Here is a 26,485-nt window from a genome sequence, read left to right on the forward strand (position 1 = left end):
CATCTGAGTCAAGGAATTAGGTGCTGATTTGAGAAGAATAACACAGAGAGAATTGACTTCAGATTCCACCTTTGCCATTAACTATTTCATGTGCCTTGGAAAATCACTTTCTCCTCTGGGCCTCAGTTTGCCCATCTGTAAAATGAGAGGTATGGATTACATAATGGTTAAAGTCCTTCTTCTTCTGATACCCTGTGACAGGGGACATTTTAAATACTCCAAGAGCCATGGGGGATTTGGTTCACACTTGCCTGGAAGAGTGTTGATTGGTAGTGAGATTGATTTTTAAAAAATGGAAAAGCTAAATGGGAACAGGCATATAGTTTGTGAGGGTAGCTGTTCCCCTAAGTGAATTCATCCTCTACTTTCTATGGGATGGAAGACAAATGCATCCAGTTATAGCTCCAAAAAGTTTAGGAAGCACATACTCAATCACTCAGTCAATAAATATTTAGCAAGGACTTTGGACGTACCCAGAATCGTGCTAAGTACTAGTCAAACAATGATGATCAAAAACAGAGAGGGCCCTGCCCTGTGGAGGACGGTCTAATGGCAAAAGGCTGGAGCTCAATCAAATGGCCGCAAAGCCACAAGTATAATTATAAACCGGCATAAGTACTATAAAGGAAAGGAGCAAGGTGTTGTGAGAAGATATACCCAGAAGATCCAACCGGGAATAAGGAGGAAGGAATTTGTGGAAGTAACCTTGAGCTGAGGACTGAAGGATGAAGAGAAGGGGAAGAACAATCCAGAAAGGGGGAACTGCATGTGCAAAGGCCCTGTAGTAAGAGAGAAAGCCTGAATTATTTGAAAACAAAAAGAGGAAAGCCAATGAGGCTGGAGGGCAGAGGGAAGTGAGGAGTGCTGAAAGTGGAGGCAGAAGAAGGGTCAGATGAAAAAGAAGTCGTAGACAGTGTGAAGAATATGGACCTTTGTTTTACCAAGAAAGAGAAAGTAGGAAGCCACTGAAGGGTTTAAACAGAAGAGTCATGATCAGATTGTTGTTTGCAAATAAACATGCTACCTACAAAGTGGAGAACAGTTTGGAAAATGGATATTAGAATATCAATTAAGCCTTTATCTTAGAGCCCAGTAGAGATAAGATGGTCATTTGAATCAGATGGTTGTTGCTGAGGATGACAGAATTGGAGAAAAGTAAGCAGCTTAGGAAGATGTTTGTGAAGAAAAATCAGGAGCACCCAGAGGACGCCTGGATGGCTCAGTCGGTTAAGCGTCTGCTTTTGGCTCAGGTCATGATCCTGAAGTCCCAGGACTGAGCCCGGGATCGAGCCCCGTGTTGGGATCCCTGCCCAGGGAGAGTCTGCTTCTCCCCCTTCCTCTGTTTCTCCCTCTCCCTTTGATCCTCCCCCTGCTTGTGCTCTCTCTCACTCACTCTCTCAAATAAATACAGTCTCAAAAACAAGAAGAAGAAGAAGAAGAAGAAGAAGAAGAAGAAGAAGAAGAAGAAAATCGGGAGCACCTGGTATTAGATTGGTCACGGTTGGCAAGGGAGAGGGAGGAGCAGCAAGTTACTTTTAGGTTTCTGTCTTGTATGTTGGGTTAGATGGTCATGCCATGTACTGCATTAGGGAACACTAGGTGAAGGTGAGACCAGAGAATGGAGATGACTTCAGCCTCCTCTACAGAACTAACTACATAAATTGGGGGCCAGTGCAAAATGAAACTGTGGGGCCACTTGTTCAACAATTACTAAGAATCTCAAGGCAGGAATAGCTGAGCAAGAGCCCTTCTAAGTATGGGACCCTGTGCAATTGCACAGCTATTCCACACTAGTACTGAAAATAACTACGCTAATACTCTATTAACTACACTAGTTATTCTAGGTAGTCATGCAGGCAGAGCAGAAACTGCTGTGTCCTCTGGGTGGCAAAGGCTCCAACACCTGGTGTGTCCTGGCCCCTGTACGCCAAATTTCTCATGTGAGAAGTCACAGATCACAGTGTCTGTCCCCTAAGGAAAATCCAAATTGCTTGATTTGGTGCCCCAGTTGCACAAAGGGGAATTCCACGTTGGCTGTCCAAAGATCAGCCCTTCCGCTGTGGTTTGCAATGTCTGCCAGCCACGATCCTAGGACAGGCACCCAATCCAGTTTGCATAACTCTTGCTTGATTTGCCCTAGGGGTGGCCCCTACTTGGGTTCTTTGAAACTTCTAAGCCACCTGGCCCATATTCTGAAGCAGTGCGGCCACAAGGCCAAAGTCAGAGAAGCCCAGAGGCGGACGGAGCCACAGAGCCCTGTGCCCCAAGGCCCCCACCCAGCCACACTTGGGGTTGTGCTGTCAGCCTCTGTGCTGTTGCCCAGGCCTGTTGCAGCAAAGCAGCTGAGGAAGCTTCTGTCCAGGATGCTAAGGAAGGTTATTCAAGGGAATACTAGAAATTTCAAGCTGGGGAAACCATTGGACATACTAGATGTCCCAAGTAAGAAGAAATGAAACACCCGTTATCAGCCCTAAAATAATAACTAATGGGTGAGTGGAAGCCAAGGCCCAAGGGGATTCTCCATCAGGATGTCATTTGTCTGTCCCAGGTGGGCACCATCCCACCTTCTCTGCCTGTTCCCTCCTGAGTGGCCCTTGTTGCCAGGCAAGCTAGTTGAACCCTGAGCCCAGCAAGCCCCCATTCCTTAGCTTTCCATTTGTGGCTCCAGTGGAGCCCCACAGGGCTCTTCTGCACTCTTGGGTCTGAACTGTAGAACTTCGGCCAGGTGCAGAACAATGACGCCAGGAGGCTGCCATTTTGCTGAGCACAAGGGTAGGTGGAAGAAGATTCCTTATAAGTTCTTGTGCCCTTAGATGGGACCCTCAAAATGTATTTACACAGTGCTCACGCATGTGCAGAACACACACACACACACACACACACACACACACTGGCAGTGCTGGACCCCTCTGCAGCTAAAGTAGTGAAACTCACAGAGGGAGCTTTCTGGAAAGATTTTTAGGATCTCCTGGGTTGACATGCCTTTGGACTTTACCCACGTCCCTTCTCTCTGGAATCTTGCAACAATAGAGAGGAGAACAGGAAGGCAAGAAAAAGCAGGCTCTAGAGGACATGAGTGCTGTACATGACATGAGCCTCAGGCTTAAGTGAGACCAAAAAATATAATATCCTTCCTTTTTTAAGCCATGATTAATCAGATTTTCTTTCATTTGCAGCTGAATATAGAAATTTGGGAATATTCTGGAGCAGGGGTGGAAGGGGGGAGATATTTCCTCTCCCACAACCTTCCTCTGATTCCCCAGAGAGTCCTTACTGGAAAAAGTCATTTAGATTCAATTTAATGATCATTTTTTAGACCCTGCTATGCATCTGAACTTGAGGGAATATTGGACCCAGGCCATTTGCCCTCATGGAGCTCACAGTGATCAGTGGCATTTGAGTCTCTTGAAATCCACAGAACAAAATGGTGCCCAGAATGACAGTCCATCATCCATAGATGCCCACTCTCTCACTTCCTCCCCTACAAGGGCTCTTCCCTTTTACTAAAACCCAGACTCAAACTTCCTATAACGTGCAGACTTTGACATTTATGTCTCAGATGTGACTATGGGTTTAGGACTTTTCCCAATGGATTGTAATGACTTTTCAAATGAACTTGAGAAATAGAATGATGCCTATTTTTCTTATTCTTGTTGTTTTGTCAATATAATAGCAGAGGCTCTTAGCTTTTCCCAAGACGGTCATCCCTATTTTCTTCTATCATCTTGATGTCAATCCTGTATGTTGATAGGATAGATACTGGTATCTCCATTTGTTACTTAAGGGGGTGCATCAGAAAATTTGCTATGGTTATCTTTGATCCTTTAGATTCTGAAATTTTGAGATGAGAGAAGACAGTGATTTCACATCCGTGGGGGAAAAATCAGTTATTCAACAAATGGCTTGAGGTCATTGGCTTCACGTTCCAAAACAAAGAAGTCAGAGCCCATACCTAACCCTACCTAATGGCTTAAAGAAAGAAATGGCTTTTGCCCACCTCCCTTCCGCCTGCCATCTTGCTCATGTGTATGTGCATGTGTGCATTTGCACATATATTTCACATTATAAGAAGAAATTGTAAAAATGCTAGCCTGCCTCCCTGAGGTGCTTCCCTATCCTTCTGAGTGCTTGCCTGTGCTCAGACCAGCCTCCTTCAGGTTGTTTCCTCCAGCCCCGGTACACGCTCATCATGTACTCTGCTATGCCCATCCCAACATAGGAAAGAGAAAGCTGCATAGCTGGCACCTTCTTCCATGGACCAGACCTGTGCTTGGCACCGGGTACACAAAGGATAATAAAATAACATCCTACTTCAGGGGGCTCACAGCTGACTGGGGGAGGCAAGGTGTGCACCTAGATGACAACAATGTCAGATTGTGGGTTTAGTACTGGAGGCAAGTACAGGGCATGGTGGCAGAGAAAGATAGGAGGGGTCTGTGCTGCCTGGGTCAGGGAGAAGGGCCTCAGAGCTTTACCTGGCCTGACTCCTCCATGCAGAGTCTACACCCAGGACACCCAACTCAGAAAGGCGGTCAACTCTATGAGCTAAAGCAGGCACAGCTCAGGAAACCCAGGAGACAAAGGGAAAGGAGAAGGGTACAAGGGGTGAAAACTCAGCTCCTCGGCTCTTTTCTCTGCTTCCTGGCAGCAAAATTCAGTCCTCTGAAGCCCAGTGTGAATCAGCAGGAGCAAAAATTTCTGCCTTATCTCCACTCTTGTTTCGAAAATGTTCTTTTCTCCCTTCATGATTCTTAGGTTTTTGCATTGACACTCCCCAAATTATTGGAAGGGGAGGCCACAGCTCCCTGATCCTGACCCACAAGGTACATCCACAAGTTGGGGCTGGACCCTGTCATTTCTTTCCCCTCAGACTCATTCCAGACTGGCCTTATTGGAGGTGGAGCAACCTTCCTCACTACATCTGGCTCCCCTACTTGCCCACCCTCAAACACACACACATCCACGTGTGCAAGTCCAAGACAAATGGCTAAGACTTCTTTGGAAGGGGGAAGGGCCCGATAAGAGAAAAGAAAGGGGTCTGCTGTCCAGCCTTCTGGGAATCCTGACATAATTTTCTTGTTATTTCTATTTCCCCCACCTCCCACCTTTCAAGTTTAAGTGTCCAACCATAGAAGCTCACAACTAAAAGAAACCATAAGGACTCTTCAATCCAACCTTATCATTCCACACACTGGGCACAGCGTAGAGTAGTAGAGTAAGGAGCATGGCCTTGGTGTCAGGTAGGCCTGGGTGCAAAGTCTGACTCTCTCACTTAGTGCCCATGTAACCCTGTGCAGGTTACTTAACATCTCTGTGCCTCAGTTTACTCGCTATAAAATGGAGATGATAAGGGTCACAGTGACTGGCAGGTGCCAAGCTATCAGTAGGTGTGGATTACTCTTACTAACTTCCCCAAGTACTGGGACAGCCGAGGAGGTAATGACATGGATCTGAGAGTTGAAATGAACTCAGGGCTAGAGAAGGAGCCTGGAGTACATCCTATGGCCCTGCTTGTCCTGTGGGAAGCTGGCCTCTGCAAGAGGACATCCTGGAACATAAAATGAAAGAACCAGAGGGATCTTTGAGGATATTTAGCTCACCCTGGTTCTCACTTAGGGAAACTGAGGCTCTTCCCAATTCAGCAAGGAAAAGCCTTGGGTATGCAACCCAGGTTGGGGAGGGGATCCAATTATTTCTCAACTCCAGTACATTCTGGAACGGTCAATTTGTCCACGTCACTATGACCTAGGAACACGCGAATGGAACCCACAACTGTGGGCCTCTGTGCACAGAACAGCTGTTCACCCCAGGAAATCAACTTTTTTTTTTATTAAGAAAAGCTGGAAAGTTATTTTAAAACAGAGAGAGAGGTAGCTCTTCCTAAAATAGCTGTAATGCAAAAGTTCATTGTTCAACAATCCCTTTCGCTTACAATGCAAAAAATTAACAACTTTAAGAAGTTCAACGAATGCAAAGTTGGAGAGGTCTAGGGAAGGAGGGGCGTTAATCAGAAGAAAACGTTTGCCAGGAAATCTGACTCTGTGGCTTTTTATGAATGGGGAGGCCTCACCGCACCCACAATATAAAAGGGGGACACAGTAGGTGAAGGTCTACACATCAGGGGCTTGCTCTTGCAACACCAAACCACAAGGCAGGCTCTCAGAAGGCAGAGCTTCAGCATGCCCAGCCCAGCGCTGCTGTGTTGCCTGGTCCTCCTGGCCGGGGTAGGAGCCAGCCGACACCAGAGCGCCCTGTCTGAGGACAACTGCACCCACTTCCCAGCCAGCCTGCCCCACATGCTCCGAGAGCTCCGAGCTGCCTTCGGCAGGGTGAAGACTTTTTTTGTGAGTATGATACCTTCCTGTCCTTCCTTCCTTGCTGGGACTGCCTCCACCAGGCATTCTGCTAGAGCTCTAAGAATCCTCCCTCTTGTTCACTTCCATCCGCAGCATCCCTTTCCTTCAAACTGAAATTCTTTAAGAGTCCCAGGTCAAGCCAGAGGCTCAGTGAGTTCAGCTAAGCCCAGTGATGCAGCGAAGGTGCAGAAAAAGCCACCTAACACTAGGTGCACTAGGACTCCTGTGCTTAGAAACTTTTTATAAAGATTCCACTGGAGCTCAGTTGGCTGGGGGAAATCACAAAGGGTCTGACTGAAGATGAAGATGTGTTGTTCCCCATCCCTTGTGGCAGGAAAACATAAAGAACCTGGAAACCTGCTGGTTGGGGAAAGCGCCGTGCTGGGAAGGGGTGTGGGGGAAGCCTGCTTTAGGAGATGCTTCCCATCTCCAAACAGCTTTCAAAGCTGCAACTGGATGTCCGCAGTGGGGAGAAAGACAAGCAAGGAGCCCCGAAGTGTGGGTGGGCAAGGGTGGACCCTTCGACCCTGATTCGGCTCTGCAGAAAGGAGACCAGGACCGAGTCAAGCATCTGCCATGGCTTCAAAACCTGGCAGAATTTTTAAAATAACTTGATCCTGAGGAAAAGGACCTGATTGAACTAAGGGTTCCAGCACTGCCGAATGTCCTGTTTTGAAAATTTCCTTTCCGTTTTGGGGCCAGGCTGCACTGATTAAAAATTAGAAGCTCTATAAATAAGAGGGCATCAGAGAGACATTTCCTCAAAGGTCAGGTTCATTCTCCCTTTGTCCTTCTTGCAGCAAATGAAGGACAAGCTGGACAACATGTTGTTGACTGAGTCCTTGCTGGAGGACTTTAAGGTGAGAGCCTGAGGAGGTATGTGGGAGGAGAGGGTGCAGCGTGACTCAGAGAAGGGAGGCCTCCGGGAGCAGGGTCTGCTTCCTTTGCTTTGAAAAGGAGAAGTGGAAATATCTTAACACACAGCCAAAGGGCTGTCCTGGGGGGTGGGGAGAGAGAGGTGGCTGCTTAAGAAAGGTCCCTGGGGACAAAGCTGCCCTCTCAAGCTAGGGCAGCAGCTCTTCCTCCCAGTCACCGTCCCCCCAACCCTGGCTCCTGCCCTTAGGGTTACCTGGGTTGCCAAGCCTTGTCGGAGATGATCCAATTCTACCTGGAGGAGGTGATGCCCCAGGCTGAGAACCACGACCCAAACATCAAGGAACACGTGAACTCCCTGGGGGAAAAGCTGAAGACCCTCAGGCTGAGGCTGCGGCGTTGTGTGAGTGCGGCCGAGTTCTTTCCCTTGTGGCTCTCGGGCTGAGTTCTTTCCCTTGTGGCTCTCGGGCTCTTCCTGAAACCCCGCTCACACCCAGACGCAGAGACAGACTGGCAGGAGCACTCTCGGAAAGGCACTAGAGTTCCATCTCTTGCTCATTTCTCTCTGAGCAAGGAGTGGGGGAGGCTGCTAGGCATTTACATGTTTGCAAACAGCTTTCCTGTTATTTGTGAGTCATTTGTGGGTTATTAACTACTCCCCTCTCTCTTTATGAAAGGGGTCCAGAGCTTCAGTCCCTTTGGACCTTAACCCCAGGCCCAGCCAAACGGGCCAGGAGGCAGAGTCCCTGGGAGAAGAAATTCCACTTACCTCTCATTCTCTACCTTTTGAAAGCAGAGCTCTTAAGTGGGGCCCAGCTGACTGACAGGACTTTCCTTGGCATTTTAGAAGAGCCAGGAAGCTACTCGCCCCCAGGCTAGTGTCTCTAAACAATTCCCCAGGAGAAAAAACTTCTCTAACTGAAATGATCCCCTTGCCACTGGTTTCCTCGGGGCATCAGTCAGTTGGTCTCTGTTTGTAGAATGGGACTCTGCAAATGTTTTGGTCTGCATGCCTGAGACTGCATCTCTACTCCTCAGGGACTCAGAAATGGTCCCTGTGGCTGGACCTGAAGAAGAGGGACAGGATAGGGAAGCAGGGAAGGACAGAATGGCCGGCTCAGCACTTGTCAGCACTGTGGCGTTCAGAGAGGAAGCTCCAAGCTCTCGCTCCTGGGTTTCCACGCAAGCTTTGCAAATGCCTCAGAGTGGCTCCTAGAGAAGCACTTTTCATTTCCCTGGGCTGTTTTGTCTCTGTCTAGTGGGCAAGGGTGAGGTGGGGCTCAGTTCTCCCGAAGGAGCTACGGGGCTTAGGTATCCAAGATGAGTCTGGCCCCTTCTTCATGCTACTGGCTGGGCCCCCAGGTGCTGTGGACACAGGAGCTGGGAGCCCATGGCGTTAACACTTTCTCTTTTCCTCCACAGCATCGCTTTCTGCCCTGTGAGAATAAGAGCAAGGCGGTGGAGCAGGTGAAGAGTGCCTTTAGTAAGGTAAGTGGATGGTGGCAGAAGGGGCTTGGGGACCATGACCTCTACCCACTCCCCAAGTTAGCAGGTGCTAAGCAGGCCCCGTCCTCCTCTTGAAGGGGGTGTGGGAACCCAACAGATGGTGTGACCTCCTCAGCCAGTGAGGAGCTGCTGCCTCGCTTATATTTGTTTTCTGTGAAGTGTCTTTGGGGGTTTCTAAATGACTGTTCCCCGCCTTTGCAGGCCTGTGGGTTGAGCCAGTCAGCCAACCTGTGAATGCAGTGAGCTAGATGCTGGGGAGAGTGACGAAGGAAACAGAAAGTAGCTTCTTGGGAATCTAGACTAAAGCCACACGTGCAGGAAGCCAACACGTGAATGCACACACACAAACACACCCAGGGGTTTAGCCGGAACTCCCCAAAACTCTGAGCAGGAAGCAGAATTCTCATTAATCTAGAGTTGGTCCATACTCACTTTCTAGCTGCCATTCACACCTGCCAAGTGCCTCTGAATATCAGCTCTCAGATCCAGTGGGGTTTCAGGCTTCCAACTGCCCGTGCACTGCTCGACCCCATTTCCCAGAAGCCATGCGGTCTCTGTCCTCTTTGTGGGCTGCAGACAGACACTGGGCAGGGTTCCAACGTCAGGAGCCATAAACCCCCTGACAGTAGGCCCGAGGAGCAGGGCAGGGCCTGTTCCATCCATTGGTGGGAGGACATCCACATAAAAGGGCTCTCTTTCCTCCTCTTACTGACTTGCTTTCAAAGCTGTTCCTCTAACATCTTCTCTCCAAATTCTGAATAAGCATCATGTGAGCACATGACCTTTAAAATTGTTAAGGCATCATTTTGTAGACTGTGCTTTAAAAAAGCGAATGTTCCTCTTGTTACTTGCTAGCCATGCCTTAGACAAATGCATAGCCTTTCCCAAGGCACTGGGCATACCCTCAGCTTCCTAGAGCCTATCCTTCACCTCCTGACTTACGAGAGCAAGTATGGCACCTGAGCCTCAGAGTCATACCCATCCAAGCCAGAGACCCATTTACTCACTTAGATGGGGCTTTCACTAAACATTTCTTATCTCCCTACACAGCTCCAAGAGAGAGGTGTCTACAAAGCCATGAGTGAGTTTGACATCTTCATCAACTACATAGAAACCTACATGACAATGAAGATGAAAATCTGAAACAGGCTGGGGAACAAAACATCCAGGATGGCAACTCTTCTCAACTCTAGGACATAAATTGGAGATCTGCAAAATCCCATCCAGGGATGGAGGAGAGCTGAACAACTCCGTGGAGAACCCTGCCGTACCTCTCTCTTAGAATATTTATTACCTCTGATACCTCAACTCCTATTTGTATTTATTTACTGAGCTTCTCTGTGAACTATTTAGAAAGAAGCCCAATATTATAATCTTTTTCAATATTTATTTTTTTCACCTGTGTGTAAGCTGTTTTCATAGGGTGATACCCTGTGGTATTTGAGTATTTTAAGATAAATTGTAAGTTATATAAGGAAAAAAATGTTTCTTGGCGGGGAGTACTGAAGCTTCCATTCCAAGCCTGACCATACTGGATAGCTGTTGAGCTATTTCCCTGACCTCCCTATAATTTCTCTTGTCCCTGGGCCTGGGGCTCCTAGAGTGTTAAAAAGACTCTTACCCTCTTAGGAAGAGAAACTAGGGAGCCCCTTTGATACTTAGTATTCCAGTGGCTCAGAGGAATTCCCTTGACCTCATTCCCAACCACTTCATTCTTGAAAGCTGTGGCCTGCTTGTTATTTATAACAACCAAAAGTTGGTTCTAATAGAACTTAGTTTTAACTAGAAGCAATTCAATTCCTCTGGGAATGTTACATTGTTTGTCTGTTTTCATAGCAGATTTTAATTTTTAATAAATAAATGAATCATTAAAATCATGTTATGGTGTCAGTTGACTTTCTGTTTGACTAAAATTATTCCCTCAGGGACACCTGGGTGGCTCAGTCAGTTAAGCGTCTGCCTTCAGCTCAGGTCATGTCCCCAGGGTCCGGGGCTTGAGTCCCACATCGGGCTCTTTGCTCAGCATGGAGCCTGCTTCTTCCACTGCCTCTCCCCCCACTCATGCTCTCTCTATCTCAATCTCTCTCTCTCTCTCTGACAAATAAATAAATAAAATCTTTAATAAAATAAAATAATAAAATAAGATAAAATAAAATGATTCCCTCAACATTTCCAAGATAGACGAGAATAGATAAATGAATTCTGCATTCCAGAGAAAGCAAGTCAGCTACTCTTTCCCAAAGAGGAGGTAAGTTCCAAATCTGATCAGAGGAAAAAACTATTTCCCTTCAAAATCCAATAGCAAAAACTACCATTGTCTTCCCATAAACTCAGTCCTTTAAGAAATTATCCTTAAACTCTTAAAGATCATGCTGATTTTCAAGACTAAGGATGACATTCTATAGATACCAAAATTAGAAAGATAGGCAGATGACTTTTTCAGTGTTTTTTGTCTTTGTTTTCTAGGGGTTTTGTTGTTTTGGGTTTTTTGTTTGTTTGTTTGCTTGCTTGCTTTGTTCTGTTCTGCTTGGTTTTGCTTCTTCAAGCCCCAAAGGTCTGGGTGAATACTAATCTACTTGCGTTGTTGTGAAAATTCGGACAAAGAGCTAACATGGCTGCTGGCACTGAGAGATGGTCCCTATACACGTTTGGTTGTTATTGGTATGCACAACCTACGAAGTCCTCCTTGAGTTAAGATCAGAGGCCCACCAAACAGAGTAGAATATAAGCAGATCAGCCCACTTGATAGAATACCCAAGGATTCAAGGCACTGCCGTCCCTTCTGTTCCCTCCTTCAACCACCAGACTAATGTGAGATTGGCTTCTGACTGCGGTCTGTTGGGAGGGGCACGGTGGCTGGGGAAGCCCTATTCAAAGCCCCGTGACTTGAAGAAGAGAGAGGGAAACAATGGTCTGAGTAAACACTGATCACCCTCACAGTCTGCCCAGGCAGCCCTGGTCCGGGGGAGGATGGGGGCTAACTGGCTGTGGGCAGTTTTTCTGTAAGACCTGACTCACTTCAGTTAAAGTAACCATAGGAAGGAAGTGGGAAGCATCAAAGCTGAAATTCTGAGATGAAAGGTTAAGGTTAAGAATGAAGGCTAGCAGAAAACCAAGAGAGAGGAGTGAGGCTCTACGCCAAGGCCGTCTGTCTATACTGAACTGGAGAAGCCGTGAGGTTTAGGCAGCTAGGGCTCTCTGCTAGGCAATGCGCACTAACTTAAGGTTGAGGTTGGCACCTCATGTGAGGGAAGTGGGCATCTGAAACCAAGACACAGCAACTCACCTAGAGAAGCCACACAGCTGATGAGATGTTGACAACAGTCACAATTCATCGAGCACTTATTTTGAGCCAGTTGGTGCTAGTTATGTACGTATCGGGCATGCATGTGGGATTATTATTGCAATCTTCTGTAAGAGGAAACAGATGCTCGGACATGTTGACATGGCCTGGCTATATGGGTTATATAGAGACTGGAGAACTGAGAAAAGTATAAAATGCCTCTCCCTTTGTATTAATTATCTATTGATGTCTCCAAAATTTAGCAGCTTAAAGCAAAACACATTTTTTTTTTTGTCTTTTTGTGTAGGCCGGGAATCTGAGAGTGGCAAGTAGGGGTCCTGGTTCAGGGTCTCTGAGGAGGTTGCAGGCAAAATGACAGCCAGGGCTGCAGTTATCTGAAGCTTGGCTGGGGTTGGACAAATCACATCCAAGATGGCACACTTACATGGCCATTGGCAGGTGGCCTTGGTTCCTTGCTACATGGGCCTTTCTGTAGGGCTTCTTGAATGTCTTCACCACACAGTGGCTGTCTTCCCCAGAGCCAATGATCTGAGAGAGAGCAAGGAGGAAGTCACGGTGTCTTTTCAACCTAATCTCAGAAATCTCACACCACACTCCTGGCACATTCTATTTGTTAGAAGTGAGTTGGCAAGTATAGCCCATATTGAAAGGGAAACAAATTAGGTTCCACCTTTTGAAAGGAGGCATCTCAAAGAATTTGTGGACATGTTTTTAAACTACTACACCCTTCTAAGAATTTAGAAAAAATAGCTCTGTGCTCGAATGGCACATCAGGCTCCTGGGTTGGTGGGGATAAGGAGATGAGTTGGGTAAGTATCAGGGTGCATGGAGAGGCCATCATCATGGACACTACCCTCCTCCAGTTCTCTCCCCTATGGACTCATTCTAATATATTTACCTCTATGAGCCTCAGTTTCACATCTGGAAAACTAGCAAAAACTTCTTTCCCAGGTGTTATCTACTGAATGTTTGTGTTTCCTCAAAATGCATATGTTGAAGTCCTAACCCTCACTGTGATGATATTTGGAGATGGGGCCTTTGGGAGGTAATTTGGGTTGGATGACGTCATGAGGGTGGGGCCATCATGATAGGATTAGTGCCTTTATAAGAAGAGACACCAGAGAGCTCTCGCTCTCTCTCTCTTTCCACATGTGCATAATAAAAAGATCTTATTGAGCACACACAGAAAGATGGCAGTTGCTACAAGCCAAGAGAAGAGGCCTCAGACTGAAACCTACCATGTTGGCACCTTGATCTTGGACTTCCAGCCTCCAGAACTATGAGAAATAAATTTCTTTTGTTTAAGCCATGCAATTTATGGTATTTGGTTATGGCAGCCTGAGCTGACTAATAGACCAGACATGATATAAGGGTCAAATATAATGTCAGGTGTGAAGGTACATATGTGTTTTGGGTTGGAAATATAGAGATGAGGTTTAGATAGGGATTGATTGACTGATTGATTGATTTTTGGCAACAAGCCTTTATTCTGTAAGATCAACCACCTCATCTCCCATGTTCCTCTTCTCCTCACACCAGAATTTAGATAGCAGTGAAGAATGAGAATCTCTGTTTGTGGTCCCAGCTGCTGAGGTGAGGAGGGTGGGACCAGTGAGAGAAGCTCCCAAAATCTGTGATGATAATGTGGTTACCCTACCTAGCCACTGACAGAAATCAGATCAAAAGTTTCGGGAAGGCACCATCTGGAAGGAAGGGGATGATATCAAAGATGTAAAGAAAGAGGAAAGAGAATTGGCTTGAGAGCAGAAGCTACCCACTCTATAGCATGTTGACCCCTCAAAACACTTATAGGAGTGGATTTAATTGTGGAACATGAGGACTAGCTTTACGCCTGGGGTGATTTAGGAAGAAGCAGGCATTAACACTCCAAGGAAATAGGAGCTGGATCATGAGAACAAAGGCTCAGAATTTAAAATGGCAGAACAATCTTTGAACTTCCATAAGTTGCAGAACTGGCTACAAAATGTACCAGTCAACTTCACCTTGGAGTGGTTAGTGGGTCCAGGTGACATGTGTGTTCCATTATTTAATCCTCCTTTTACACACTAACTCACTTGGTGACTTTGGAAATTTTACTTACTTACTTACATGACCCTTATATCATGCCTTGTTTTCTTCAAAGATAAAACAAAGAGATAAGTCTAGATACATGGTTTCCAACTGGGCCCACTAGATGCATGCACATTCCCAAAAGCACTCACCGTGGAGAGACTGTCTTTGAACAATTCCAAAACTTGAAAAAGCCTAACGAAATTGTACATTTGCCATCCCCACCTCCCCTAAGTCTGTGCAGGCTCACTAAAAAGCACTTCTATGTCCTCTGCTGGAGTAATAGCCACTTTGTATGGAAAGACTGGTCGCCTCCTGATGGCCAGAAGCTCTGTTTGCTAGTCATCTATGATATTTCTGACTAATGAAAACAGAAAATGGAATTATTTCTTGAATTTTTTTTAACCAGCTGAAATATTTTAAAACAGAGAGTCTCTGGGGAAAATTAATAGCAGCAGTCCTTTGTGGTCAAAAGCTTCAAAACCACTAAATGAGATGACCTTGAAGTGTCCGTTGAGCCCATACTTCCTAATTCCAGCATCTGATTCCTCCAGTCAGCCAGGCTTAGTCCCATTTGAGCCCTCTTCTGGGACACATTCCTGTCCACAGAGTCTGCACTGGGAATTTTCCAGATGGATTCCCAGTCGTTGGGAATATCAACAGCTCCCATCTCCCAGCAGGGTTGAGCATCCACAGAGCCCTGAGCTTCCAGAAGCCTCCTTGACCCTCTGTCTGGAGAGGATATGGAGGAGATAAAAAACCTAAGGAAAAGTAACCCAGCTTGTTTCTCACTCCACAGCCCAGAGATGATGTGCACAGCCACTGGAGTCTGCCAAACTTTGGCTCCAAGTTTCATGACCTTGAAACAACACCTACCTCAGTACCCTCTGTAACATGGAGAGAATAATTGTTCCCTCAAGGCGTTGTTGTCATAAGAAATAAAGGCGTGGATACATGTAAAGCACAGAGGAAATGTTTAGTAAAAGTGGCTCTTCCCTTAGACATTTGGAAAATGCTCACATGAGACCAGATGGTAAGATCAGTGCTAACACCATAAAAAACAGCTGGACACCCTTTGTGTGTCCATCACTAAACCTGGACCTTTCCTTATACTATTTTCTGCTCTCAACCCACCATTTCTGGATGGAAAGAGAAAATGGACCATCCCTACATTTGGGAAGGACAGAAAGGAAATGACATTTTTTTTGAGTGCCTGAAGAAATACTTGGCTTGATGAAGTAAATATATATATTTATGAATTATATAATTCATATATATATATGAATTGTAGCCACTAAAGGTGCATTAGTTCACTGAACAGAAGCTTAACAGAGGTGCCTAACTATCATCCCGAGCAATAATAGTTACACATACCATTAAATAAATATTAGGTTAACTATGTAGGAAGTTTTTATTGATTACAACACTGGGCTTTGTTCATATATGCTCATTACCTATCATTGTTACTTACCTGTTAGCAACCCAGAAAATGAGTCTACCACACTGCTTCTTCCCTTACCATTATTTAAAAAAAAAACAACATTTTTTTCCCAAAGTCAAGAAGTCATTGTATAACGGAGCCCATACTTTGTCCAATATGCAACCCAGAATCTCATGCTTATTTGAAGAAGTCTTTCTGGATTATTTAGAAGAAGCAGATGTTATTTCCCCAGCTGAACCCTATCATACTTCTACCAGAGCCAAATTAGTAACTACGACTAGTATGCAGCATAAATAACTAATCATGTCTCCTCTCAGAATAATCTCTACATTCATATCTAACAAGGATGGGACTCAAATCAAAACAGAGGCAAATTGCCTTCTCCCTGGGCTCTGCCCCAAATCGGAGTTTTTATGAGATGCACGTTTATTCACTCAGAACCTATTATGCTCTAGGTACTATGTTGGATGCTGGAGAGAAAACAGTGAATAAAGCAGACATAGCACCTGCCTTCATAGATTTAACAGCTAAATCCATAGAGGCAAAAAAGACATTACAAAGTTAACTACACAATATTATTATAATTGTGAAACTACTAAATGAGAAGTGAGAGGTTTTAATGGAGCAACTAACCTAGACTCTGGAGTAGGGATGGGGGGCCTTCCACAAGAAGGTGACATTCAGCTGGGCATAAAGAATGAGTGGGAATTGGCCAAATGAAGAGGGAGATGATGAGAACCTTAGGCAGAAAGAGCCACATATTTAAAGACCTCTTAGAATGGCAAAGCATGAGGGGAGGGAATGTCTCTGAAACAAGGGTAGATTTGTGCTGATACTCAACATAGCTGGACCCTGGGCCCTATTCAGGACCCTCTGGCTTCTCCATCTCCTCTTGTATCCTGAGTATCTGAAATAGGAAGGGACTTAAACTGTTTAAGGAACTAAAAGATGACACATGACAAGTGAGGCATATTATACATGAGGGAGAGAAGTTTAACATGAACTGGAAAAAATGGGCAGAGGTAAAATGTTTAGACTTTAAGGGCAAAGAGAAGTAATTGAAGGTTATTAAGAGGAGAATCTACATCTTCTGAATGAGACCTTACAGGGTAATTTGCTTCCAATTCAGGTAAGAGGAAATTGTAGTATGGACTAAGGTGGTAATAAATAGGATTTGAGAGAAGTGCAAGTTTTCAAATATTCAGCAACTACTTAGATGAGTGTGGTGACAGCAGGTGATGGCCAAAAAGCCCTCTGATCCGGCCTGAACTGGGTAGAGAAGAAGGTTTGGAAGGGAAGGTGATGCATTCTACATTGGCCCTACTGAGCTGGAGGTCTGAGACTTGGAGTGAGTTTTTCTATAATGGTCAGCTGGACTTAAGAGATGTAGTCTGAAGATAAATACGTGGGTGTCATTGCTATAGCGATGGTGAGTGAAATCGTGGGAGTGGAGAAAATCACCAAGGGTAAGAGTGTTGAATGAGAAAAGAGCCCAGAACCAAGCCCTGGAGAACCCAGATATTTATAAGTCAGAGCAAGAGAACCTGACAAATGAAATTGCAAAGAATGGCCTGAGTGGTAGGAAGAAATACCAGGAGAGAGTGGCGTCCCTAAGAACAAGGAAAGCCACCATTTCAGGAAAGAGGGAATGGTCAACTAAATCAAACACTATTGGGAGGTCAAGAAAGATCAAGACAAAAGAGCTTCTACGTGATGTAACAAGTGGGGGCACTGGTGACTTTATCAAGAAGAGTGCAGGGTGGGGGAAAGAAGAGTGCAGGGGAGTTGTAGGGGATGGGAGATTGGTGAGATTGCACAGTAAATGGGAAGTGAAAAAGGGGAGGACAAGTGGAGATGACAGGACATTGGGCCAACAGAGGAGAAAAAGAAGTTGAGATAGATGAATGAGATAGAACTGATGAAGACAGTTCCTCAGAAGGCAAGAGGGGGTAGGATGCAGATAGAGGAAAGGATGACCTTTGAGATGAGGAGGAACACCTTCATTGAATAATAACAGGAAGGAAGTAGAGACAGTGGGTACCAAAGCAAGTTGGTTTGAAGATTTGTTGGCAGGAAGTTGAGGTCGTTTCATCAGATGGTTTCTATTTTCTCTGAAAAGAGTGAATAAGAAAGAGAATGCAAGAAGGTTTGAGGAGAGAAAGAAAGATTTGAAGTGATACTTGCAGATATGTGGAAAGCAAATGACTCTAAAGAAACATGGCAGACTTCCAGGCAGTGTTGAGCCCAGTTGAGGTAGGTAATCATTAATTGAAGTCTGCCAGATTGTACCCTTTTCCTCAGGATTCTCCTGATGGCCTGGAGTAAACACAGCAGAATTGTTTTTGCCCCATGAATATAACAAAAGGACAGGGAGGAGAGGAAGTTGAGAGTATAATTAAGAGCTTGACTGGAAAGATGGACCCAGGACTCAACGTTGAATAATGAAGGAAGTGCAGATAAGAGAGAGCTGATGAAAAGGGACAGTGTTGGTAAGCCATGGACTGGAGGTTCTGATGTAGTCGAGGAACAGTTGTGGTGGTAAGATCTGAATCACCAAGGAGAGGAGGTGGTGACCAGAGAGGGAAAAGACTGAATGAAGATATTTTGGAGGTGAGCAGTTTTGAGGGACGATGAATTCCAAGCTATAACCATTGGAGCAGATGGCTGAGTAAAGGCAGAGGGAAAAGTCATCAGCAATGTGGAGGTCATGGAATTGAAAAGCCACATTTTGAAGAAGTCACCCACAAGGGCAATGAAGTCCATCAGGCTTGTGGCAGTAGAAGGAAGACCAGTGGAAGGCAGGGTAAAAAACAGTATGGGGTAGGTGCTCAAATAATTTGTGAATGAAAAGGAGAGGTAGATGTTTGAGCATCCTGGAGCTTCTGGTGTATTCTAATTCCCAAATATGTGGAGTTCTCAAAGTTTCATACACTTGACAAATTATCATTTTAAATTTCCTAAATCTTAGAGGAGTGCAGATCTAGATTTCTTGGAAGGTTCCCTAACATAGACTGCTTGGAATTTCATAATAAGTAGAAGGACTTATATAGTTGTAAATATATCTTAAAAGATTGAAGTCATTTTTACATCAGGAAAATAACAAATGTCTAAGCATTAACCACACATAACCCTAGAGTCACTCAATTCAAGAAGTTTATAATTTTTGCCAATATGAATCATCATAAAATGACACATCCAACTGGTAACCTCCAGCAAATTTCCAAACAGATCTTTCCTATGATATGCAGGTTCTTTATCTCCTGAGTCTCTTCTATTCCACATACAGCCATTCCCACCTATCCACTGTTGTGCTTTCCCCAGTTTCAGTTACAAATGGTCAACCATGGAACTGGAGCAGATGATCCTCCTTCTGACATATTGCAGCCGAGTGCACATCACAAGGCCCATGTCATTCCCCTCACTTCATCTCATCACGTCGGCATTTCATCATCCCACATCATCACAAGAAGAATGGTACAACAAGATATTTTGAGAGAGACCACATTCATATAACTTTTATCACAGTATGGTGTTATCATTGTTCTACTTTATTATTAGTTATTGTTGTTCATCTTTTACTGTGCCTAATTTATAAATTACATTTCTTGGGGTGCCTGGGTGGCTCAGTTGGTTAAGGGTCCAACTCTCGATTTCAGTTCAGGTCATGGTCTCTGGGTCCTGGGATCGAGCCCCACATCAGGCTCCACACTCAGCAGGGAGTCTGCTTAAGGATTCTCTACCTCTCTCTGCCACTCCCCCTGCTCATGCTCTCTCTCTCTCAAATAAATAAATAAATCTTTTAAAAAAAATACTCTTTTTCAAAGGTATGTATATATATATATGAAAAAAAGTATACATAGGGCTCAGGACTACCCACAGTTTCAGGCACTCACTGGGAGTCTTGGAATGTAACCCCCATAGATAAGAGGGGACTACTGCATTACTGTTATCCTCAATCTCTTTCTTATAAAGTGGGAAGATAGAAAATCACCATCAAGAAAGTGTTACCCCAAGTATAATAGACATCTGTTGGTGACACTAGAGGTCCCCAGGGAAACAGCAGTACCACCTGACCTTTTCCTATGATAGCTGCCTCAATAATTATAATGAGTAATTCTCTTACCCTCCTTTCTGCTGAGACATCCAAGCATCAAGTTTTCTGAGTTGCAGTCTAGGGAGGAGGATGGGGGCAGAAAATCATCTAAATCAGTGCCGCTCAGTGTGGCCTAAAGACCAGTGCTGGTCCATGAACTGTTCGTTCCCAGTCTGTGGCAAGAGCAGCACAGAAATGAAGTTTAAAAAACTTTATAGCAATTTGATAGAGTATTTTTTTGTTAGATTGAATCATTGAAAACAAGGGCTTGTATTCTGTATATTTTTACTTTTTTTTTCATTTTATTTTCCTAGCAATTATTCTTATTATATTTTATGAAAATGTTCATCCACCATGGATTGGAATTTTTTTTTTTAATCTGGTTCTTCACCAAAAATAGTTTGAGAAACACAGGTTTAAATCACACTCTCAGGCTTTATTCTCAGATTCATGGAAACTCGAAGCTGGAAGAAAGAGGTAGTGAGATACCACTGGTAGAAACACGTAGACTTAGACTTACCTGATTTCAAATCCCCACTCTACCAGTCACCGTTGACCTTGGGTAAGTTACTTAGTTTCAATTCCTCATATGAAGGTAGAGATAATAGTCCTGGAGTTGCAGATTTGAGATGAAGATTACAGGAGATACCATGCTGCTACTAGCCTAGCACAATACCAGGCCCATAATGAGGACTGTGAGTTGTGTTAAAGATCATTTGACTGAACCCACAACCTACTGTTCCAGTGAGACTCTCAGGCCCCACTGATGAACCAACCACAGGTACCCTAGCCCAGGCAACACGTCCTGACAAGGACGCCAGCTCAGGCAAGGCGGGTGGGATGGACCAGTTCATCTCTCCCCTGTCTCCATCATACCTAAAGAATTTAGGATCCTGCCCAGGAAGGAAATGTTGCAGCCACTCTTGGCTGCCATTCTCCTTTTCTCTCATGAGAAAGAACACTGATTTTCTTCAGATATCCCACATCCATGCCCCTCCCAAGCTGGGCCCCTCCCAAGGTAATTCTGTTTCCCCTCTCCAGCAAGTGACTTAGGAATGGGTTCGTGATGTAACCTGGCCAATGAGATTGAGGAGAGGTTGGCTGAAGGGCTACCCGGAAATACTCTTCTTATTCTTTTTTTTTTTAATGTTCTTGTTTTGTTTTGTTTTGTTTTTTAAAGATTTTATTTATTTATTTATTTGACAGAATGAGAGAGAGGGAGCACAAGAAGGCGGAGCAGCAAGCTGAGGGAGAGGGAGAAGCAGGCTCGATCCCAGGACCCTGGGATCATGACCTGAGCTGAAGGCAGACACTTAACTGACTGAGCCACCCAGGTGCCGCTCTTCTTATTCTTAAAAGCAAGGAAACTGGGCTTTTTTTCTGCCTCTGGATGTTCTCCACATTTGAAGCCTGGCATTACTGAGGCCTTCTTGAGACTCTGAGGGGACTCAGCCTGAGAGGATAAATCAACAAATGGAAAATAACGAGCAGAATAATAGAAAGAAGAAAGTCCTTGATAACTTTGTCAAACCCATGAGTTAACCGATCCTAGATGAGAATTATTTTAGAATTTCCAATATATAAGATAATAATTTTCATTTTGACTAAGTCACTGTTCATTGGGTTTCAGGTTACTTGCAGCCAAAAGTATGTACCAAAAATATGCCTGAGCCCTCGCACCATCAACAGTCAAACAACTTCAATCCTGGGGCTTCCCCTACTCCCGTCGTCCTCTTGAGTGACTGAGTCATCTCTGACTCATCCACTGAGCCCCAAATATTTGAGGGAGCTCAAGATAGTCAAGGAGTTCATATCCCTTCACCACAGGACATGACTCCGGAGTTTCGGCCAATTCTCAGGCCGGCCGCCATGCCGTCTTCCTCACTGGTTTCATCTAAGGAAACCAGAGTTCTGTAGAGCTGTGTGCACACTGAGGTGCTGAGAGAAATGTGTGAGGAACACTTGCTTATGCATCCGGTCCACATCTGCCTTCCTCACAGGGCTCTACCTTCTCACCCCCTTCTCCTGAGGTGGACTTTCCTTTGCATCTTCTACTTCCCTTTTCAAATGCCTCCTCTCCTATGAAGCCTTCCACCACCATGGGAGACCAGACAGTTATCTCCACTCAGTGACCAAACCACTGGGCCACACATTTAGACAATAGATGATATTTTGGAAGGTTCTACCCTCTAATCAATGTCAATGAGCTTGACATTGTCCCTCAGACCTGACTGCACCTCTGAGTGCAGGGAGGAGTCTTGCCGTCCAATAGCACTAATAGTGTCAAGTACAGAGAAGGTATTATATAAATGCTTGAGTTCAATTACAAAGAGGACTTTCCTTACAGTTATAAAATCACAGATGTTTTGAGTTCAACACTCAAAGGCTCTATTATCCCCCTCCCATCCACAATCATTTAATAGATGGACAAGAACAGTAATGCTTACACTTCAATATTTACAGTGAAACAGAACTCATTACACAGTGTGCCCCTCATTTCATTTCTGGATAGCTCTCATGATTGGAAAGTTCTTCTGATTTTCTTATCAGGCCCAAATTTGCTTTGCTTTAACTTGCCTTCAATTATTTTAGTTACACTTTCTGGGATAGAAAAAATATATTCCATTTTCATATAGATAGCCCTTCAAATATTGAAGGCAGTTATTATATCTATTCTAAGTCGTAATTTCTTTAAGCCAGCTACCGTCAGTTACTTAAATTATCATTTAAAATGTATGGTTTCCAGGGATGCCTGGGTGGCTCAGTCGGTTAAGTGTCTGCCTTCAGCTCAGGTCATGATCCCGGGGTCCAGGGATCGAGCCCTGCATCGGGCTCCCTGCTCAGCAGGGAGCCTGCTTCTCCCTCTGACTGCCACTCCCCCTGCTTGTGCGCTCTCTCTCTTCTCTCTCTGACAAATAAATAAATAAAATCTTTTAAAAAATAAAATAAAATATATGGTTTCCAGAATCTTTTCCATTCCTGCATTTTTTTCCCTATATGCACTCATTAAGAGAGTCATTTCTCTCTTAAATTTCACTTATTAACCCAATATCGATTGAGTTCCTACTGGGTGCCAGGTGTACAGCAGAGAATCAGATGTAGAGCTTGCAGCCCCAGAAAGGAAGACAATTAAACCAATGACTGTGAGGAACAAAGGATGCCTGGTCACTGCATTGCACAATGTCAGGAGCACTATTCACACTCTATATGCTACAAAGGTCACCCCTTGGAGTTGTGCAACATGGTAAACTGGTAACTGATGGGAGCAAGCACACTGGGTCAGGAGAGGGTCCCTAGAAGAAAAGAACATTTAAACTGAGATCTAAAATATGAATATCCATAAAGTAGGCAAAGAGAGAAAGGAACAGTGTGCTGGGCTGAGGGAACAGCAGGCATAAAGCTGTGGAGGAGAAGGGGGAAGGTATGTGAGTAAGAAGAGGGAATAGACAGAATGTGGCGTGAGAAGCAAGCAGAGGTCAAGCCACCCAGTTTCTATCAGGCCATATTAGGAGGTTGACTCATCCTAAAGAGGGTGGGAATCCATCAAAGGGTTTCTTCTTTTTTTTTTTTTTATTAACATACAATGTATTATTTGTTTCAGGGGTACAGGTCTGTTAGTCATCAGTCTTACACAACACACAGAGCTCACAACAACCTATACTCTCCCCACTGTCCATCACCCAGCCACCCCATCCTCCCACCCCCCCCATCAAAGGGTTTTAAGCAGGGAAATAACATGATTGTATTTGCATTCTGGCTGCTGTGTGGAAAGTGGATTAGCAGAGGCTACAACCAGAGACTGGAAGACCAATTCAGAACCTGTTACAGTCATCTAGGCAAATGAAATAAAATAAAATAAAATGAAAATCAGAGAGTGGCTAGCACAAGGGTAAGAGCAGTGGAAATAAAAAGAAAATTATATAGACATATTTGTGCAGTAGTTCACATGTACTGTCAATTAGATGTGATGGCTGCCTGGACATGGAGAGTGAAGCAAGGGACAAATCAAGGGTGTTAAACAAGTGGGTAGACGGTGGTGCTATGAACAGAGACTGGACCCTGGACGAGACCCAGATTTTAGCAAAGGAGGAAAATGAAGAGCCCAACATTGGACGTCTTCAGTTGAGGTACTTGGAGCTAAGTGGAGATGTCTAATTAGATTTTAGGAGATGTCTCCACCAGATTCTGGAGTCATCAGTATATAAATGGTAACTAAAGTCATGAGAAAGGATGCCAACTCATTCAGAAAAAAATATGGAGGAGAAAAGAAGGTTTAAAGCACAGTGGAATACAGTCATTTAATGGGTGAGTTGAGGAAGAGGTCTCCGCAATGGAGAGCAAGGAGCAGCTGTCAGAAAAATAAAAGGGAAAACAGAGTGTGGTGCACGGAAGCCAAGGGGAGCTAGGGGGAGCCAGGTACTGCTGAGAGTCCACTAGATATGCCTCCCTGGGCAGGTTAGTACTACTCACGCGCCTCGCCCAACATCATTCATCATGATGCAGCCTCACCATCATCATGCAGATGCTTTAGCAGTAACCATACCACACTGCTTTAGCAGTAACCGTACCACACCATACTGGGTGCTACTGGATGAATTGTGTCTCCCAAAAAGATATGTTCAAGTCCTAACCCTCTAGTATCTGTGAATGGGATCCTGTTTGGAAATAGAGTCTTTGCAAATGTAGTCACGTGAAGGTAAGGTTCTACTGGAGTAGGGTAGGCCCTAATCCAGTGACAGGTGTCCTTCTAACAAAAGGGAAATTTGGAAGCAAGGACATAGACACGCAGGGAAGATGGCCATGTGAAGACAGAGGCAGAATTATAGCTACACTGCCACAAAGCAACAAACACTAAAGATGGCTGACAACCACCAGAAACTCGAAGAAGCAAGACAGATGCTTCCCTTAAAGCCTTCGGAATGAGCATGGTACTATTGACACCTCGATTTTGGATCTGTAGCCTCTGAACCATGAGAGAATACATTTCCACTGTTTTAAGCCCCCCAGTTTGGGGTGGTTTTTTACAGCAGTTCTGGGAAACTAATACCCTGGGCTCAGCTAAAATTCTGAGTCCTTTTGATTTTAATAATTATCAAGTTACTTCATTCTCATTCTGTGTTGTACATTGAAGTTTTTGAAATTAAATGTATGACTCATGCTTAGATCTCTGTCTAATTACTCTTAGATATTTGTGGCAATTAATCTAGCTTTCAATAAACTTGGCTTCTATATCTTTGTCCAGGATGATAGAACATTAAATATGGTGGGTCAAGGCCATAGCACCGTAGATATCAATCAAGGTCCTCCTCTTAGCTAGAAATAATAGACAATTATATCTTATCCACAGATCAATCACATGAGACTTTATCAGATGCCTCGATGAAATCCAGACACACCAAGTCTACCAGATGTCTGAATCTACCAGTGCAGTGACCACACAAAACAAGTAGTTTGTTTAGATTAGAATGACTTCCCCACTCAAGGCATGCACTGTTCAAAAACTTCAGTTAATTGTGTTGAGTGAACTTGAATTTCTCTACCGCAGGCAATCTGACTCACTGACTATGCTACTTGTTCGGTTCCTACCTCTGCATTCAGATTCAAGGCGCTTTGTCTCCCAGGCATGACGCTGAGAGTCCTCTAAAATCTGACTCTGCACCCCCATTGACAGACTCTTCCTAACTCATGTGTCTTCTTAAATTCAATCCCGACAAGTGGCTTCCAGAGCTTTGAAGGTGGGACCCGAACAGTGAATCTTTACTGGATCCTAGCAACTATCGCTTTCTTTTCTACTTGCTCACACACCATAGGTTTCATAATCTGCCATTATTTCCACTCCTAAAGTACAGAGGAGTAGTGGAGAGCCTTTCACAGAGAAACTGAGAGTGAGAAAAAAACTGAGAAAAGAAAGATGCACACATTGCAGGGTCAGCATGCGTCACAGAGGCTGAAGTTTGGTAAGTAGGAGATAGGACAAATGCAACTCCATGTTTATTGCCAGAAACCAAAGCTTTGGGTGAAATCTTGAATGCCTAGAAAGGAGGAAGGGTGGGGAAGTTCCTGACCTACATCTCCCTTGGACTTTGGTGACCCCATGACTGGAATATGTTTATTTGATGGCTGATTTTGCTGTACTAGGTTCCTTCTTTCCTCCCATTCTCCTTTTGTTTCATAACACATGATAAGACTCTCCTCCCTCCCCTCTTTTTTCCATGGAAAAATACTAAGAATGAATAAAGTCATATTAATATTATGAAGCATATAAGTAATCCATCATTCTAGAATCACATCTTTATTCCTGTATTCTGAATCAAATGGCCTTGCGATCTTATCCACAATCTTTTGTTAGATAAAGAGTTGGCATCTTCTCTTGAGCCAGAAAGGAAAATAACCAGTCTTTATTTTTTTTGTTAAGAGAGGGAGAGGGGGTGGAGAGGTGGGAGGGGCAGAGGCAGAGAGAGAATCTTAAGCAGGCTCCACACCCAGCGTGGAGTTCAATGTGGACTCAATCTCAAGACCCTGAGATCATGACCCAAAATCATGAGTTGGACACTTAACTGACTGAGCCACCCAGGCACCCCCAGGCTTTTTTTTTTTTTTTAAGATTTCCCCAAATCTACTTAGGATGTGGAATTAATTAGAATTATTAGAACTAAACAGCTTTATCATTGGGTATGTTAGTTAAGATAACACTAGCTGCTATAACAGATAAATCCTGAAATCTCAGTGACTTAACAGAAATTTATATCTCACTCATGGAAAGAATGTGTATGGAGGGGCAGCAGTGAGCTGCAACGGGCAAGAAGTCTATCCCATTGTCATTCGTGCTGATGGAAGTTCTG

The 26,485-nt window shown here is 44.4% G+C and overlaps 1 protein-coding gene across 1 annotated transcript; it reads left to right on the top strand.

The window, feature by feature from the left end:
- The first annotated feature begins 6,022 nt into the window (after window positions 1–6,022).
- On the top strand, window positions 6,023–10,612 carry IL10 (interleukin 10). The gene is made up of 5 exons (XM_006734055.2): window positions 6,023–6,344; window positions 7,157–7,216; window positions 7,480–7,632; window positions 8,652–8,717; window positions 9,786–10,612. Exons 1-5 carry the CDS (start codon window positions 6,180–6,182, stop codon window positions 9,876–9,878), a joined length of 537 nt encoding a protein of 178 aa, XP_006734118.1. The 5' UTR covers window positions 6,023–6,179; the 3' UTR covers window positions 9,879–10,612.
- The last annotated feature ends 15,873 nt before the right edge of the window (window positions 10,613–26,485 follow it).

The sequence above is a fragment of the Leptonychotes weddellii genome, chromosome 6 (assembly GCF_054177405.1).
Source record: "Leptonychotes weddellii isolate Sample4059 chromosome 6, ASM5417740v2, whole genome shotgun sequence".
Classification (NCBI taxonomy): Eukaryota; Metazoa; Chordata; class Mammalia; order Carnivora; family Phocidae; genus Leptonychotes; species Leptonychotes weddellii.

Bases quoted from the DNA above. Each gene is read 5' to 3' on its own strand.
- IL10 (XM_006734055.2), top strand. From the start codon at position 6,180: ATGCCCAGCCCAGCGCTGCTGTGTTGCCTGGTCCTCCTGGCCGGGGTA. The intron at 7,217-7,479 runs GTGAGAGCCTGA...TCCTGCCCTTAG, and splicing joins CCTTGCTGGAGGACTTTAAG to GGTTACCTGGGTTGCCAAGC. The intron at 8,718-9,785 runs GTAAGTGGATGG...CTCCCTACACAG, and splicing joins TGAAGAGTGCCTTTAGTAAG to CTCCAAGAGAGAGGTGTCTA.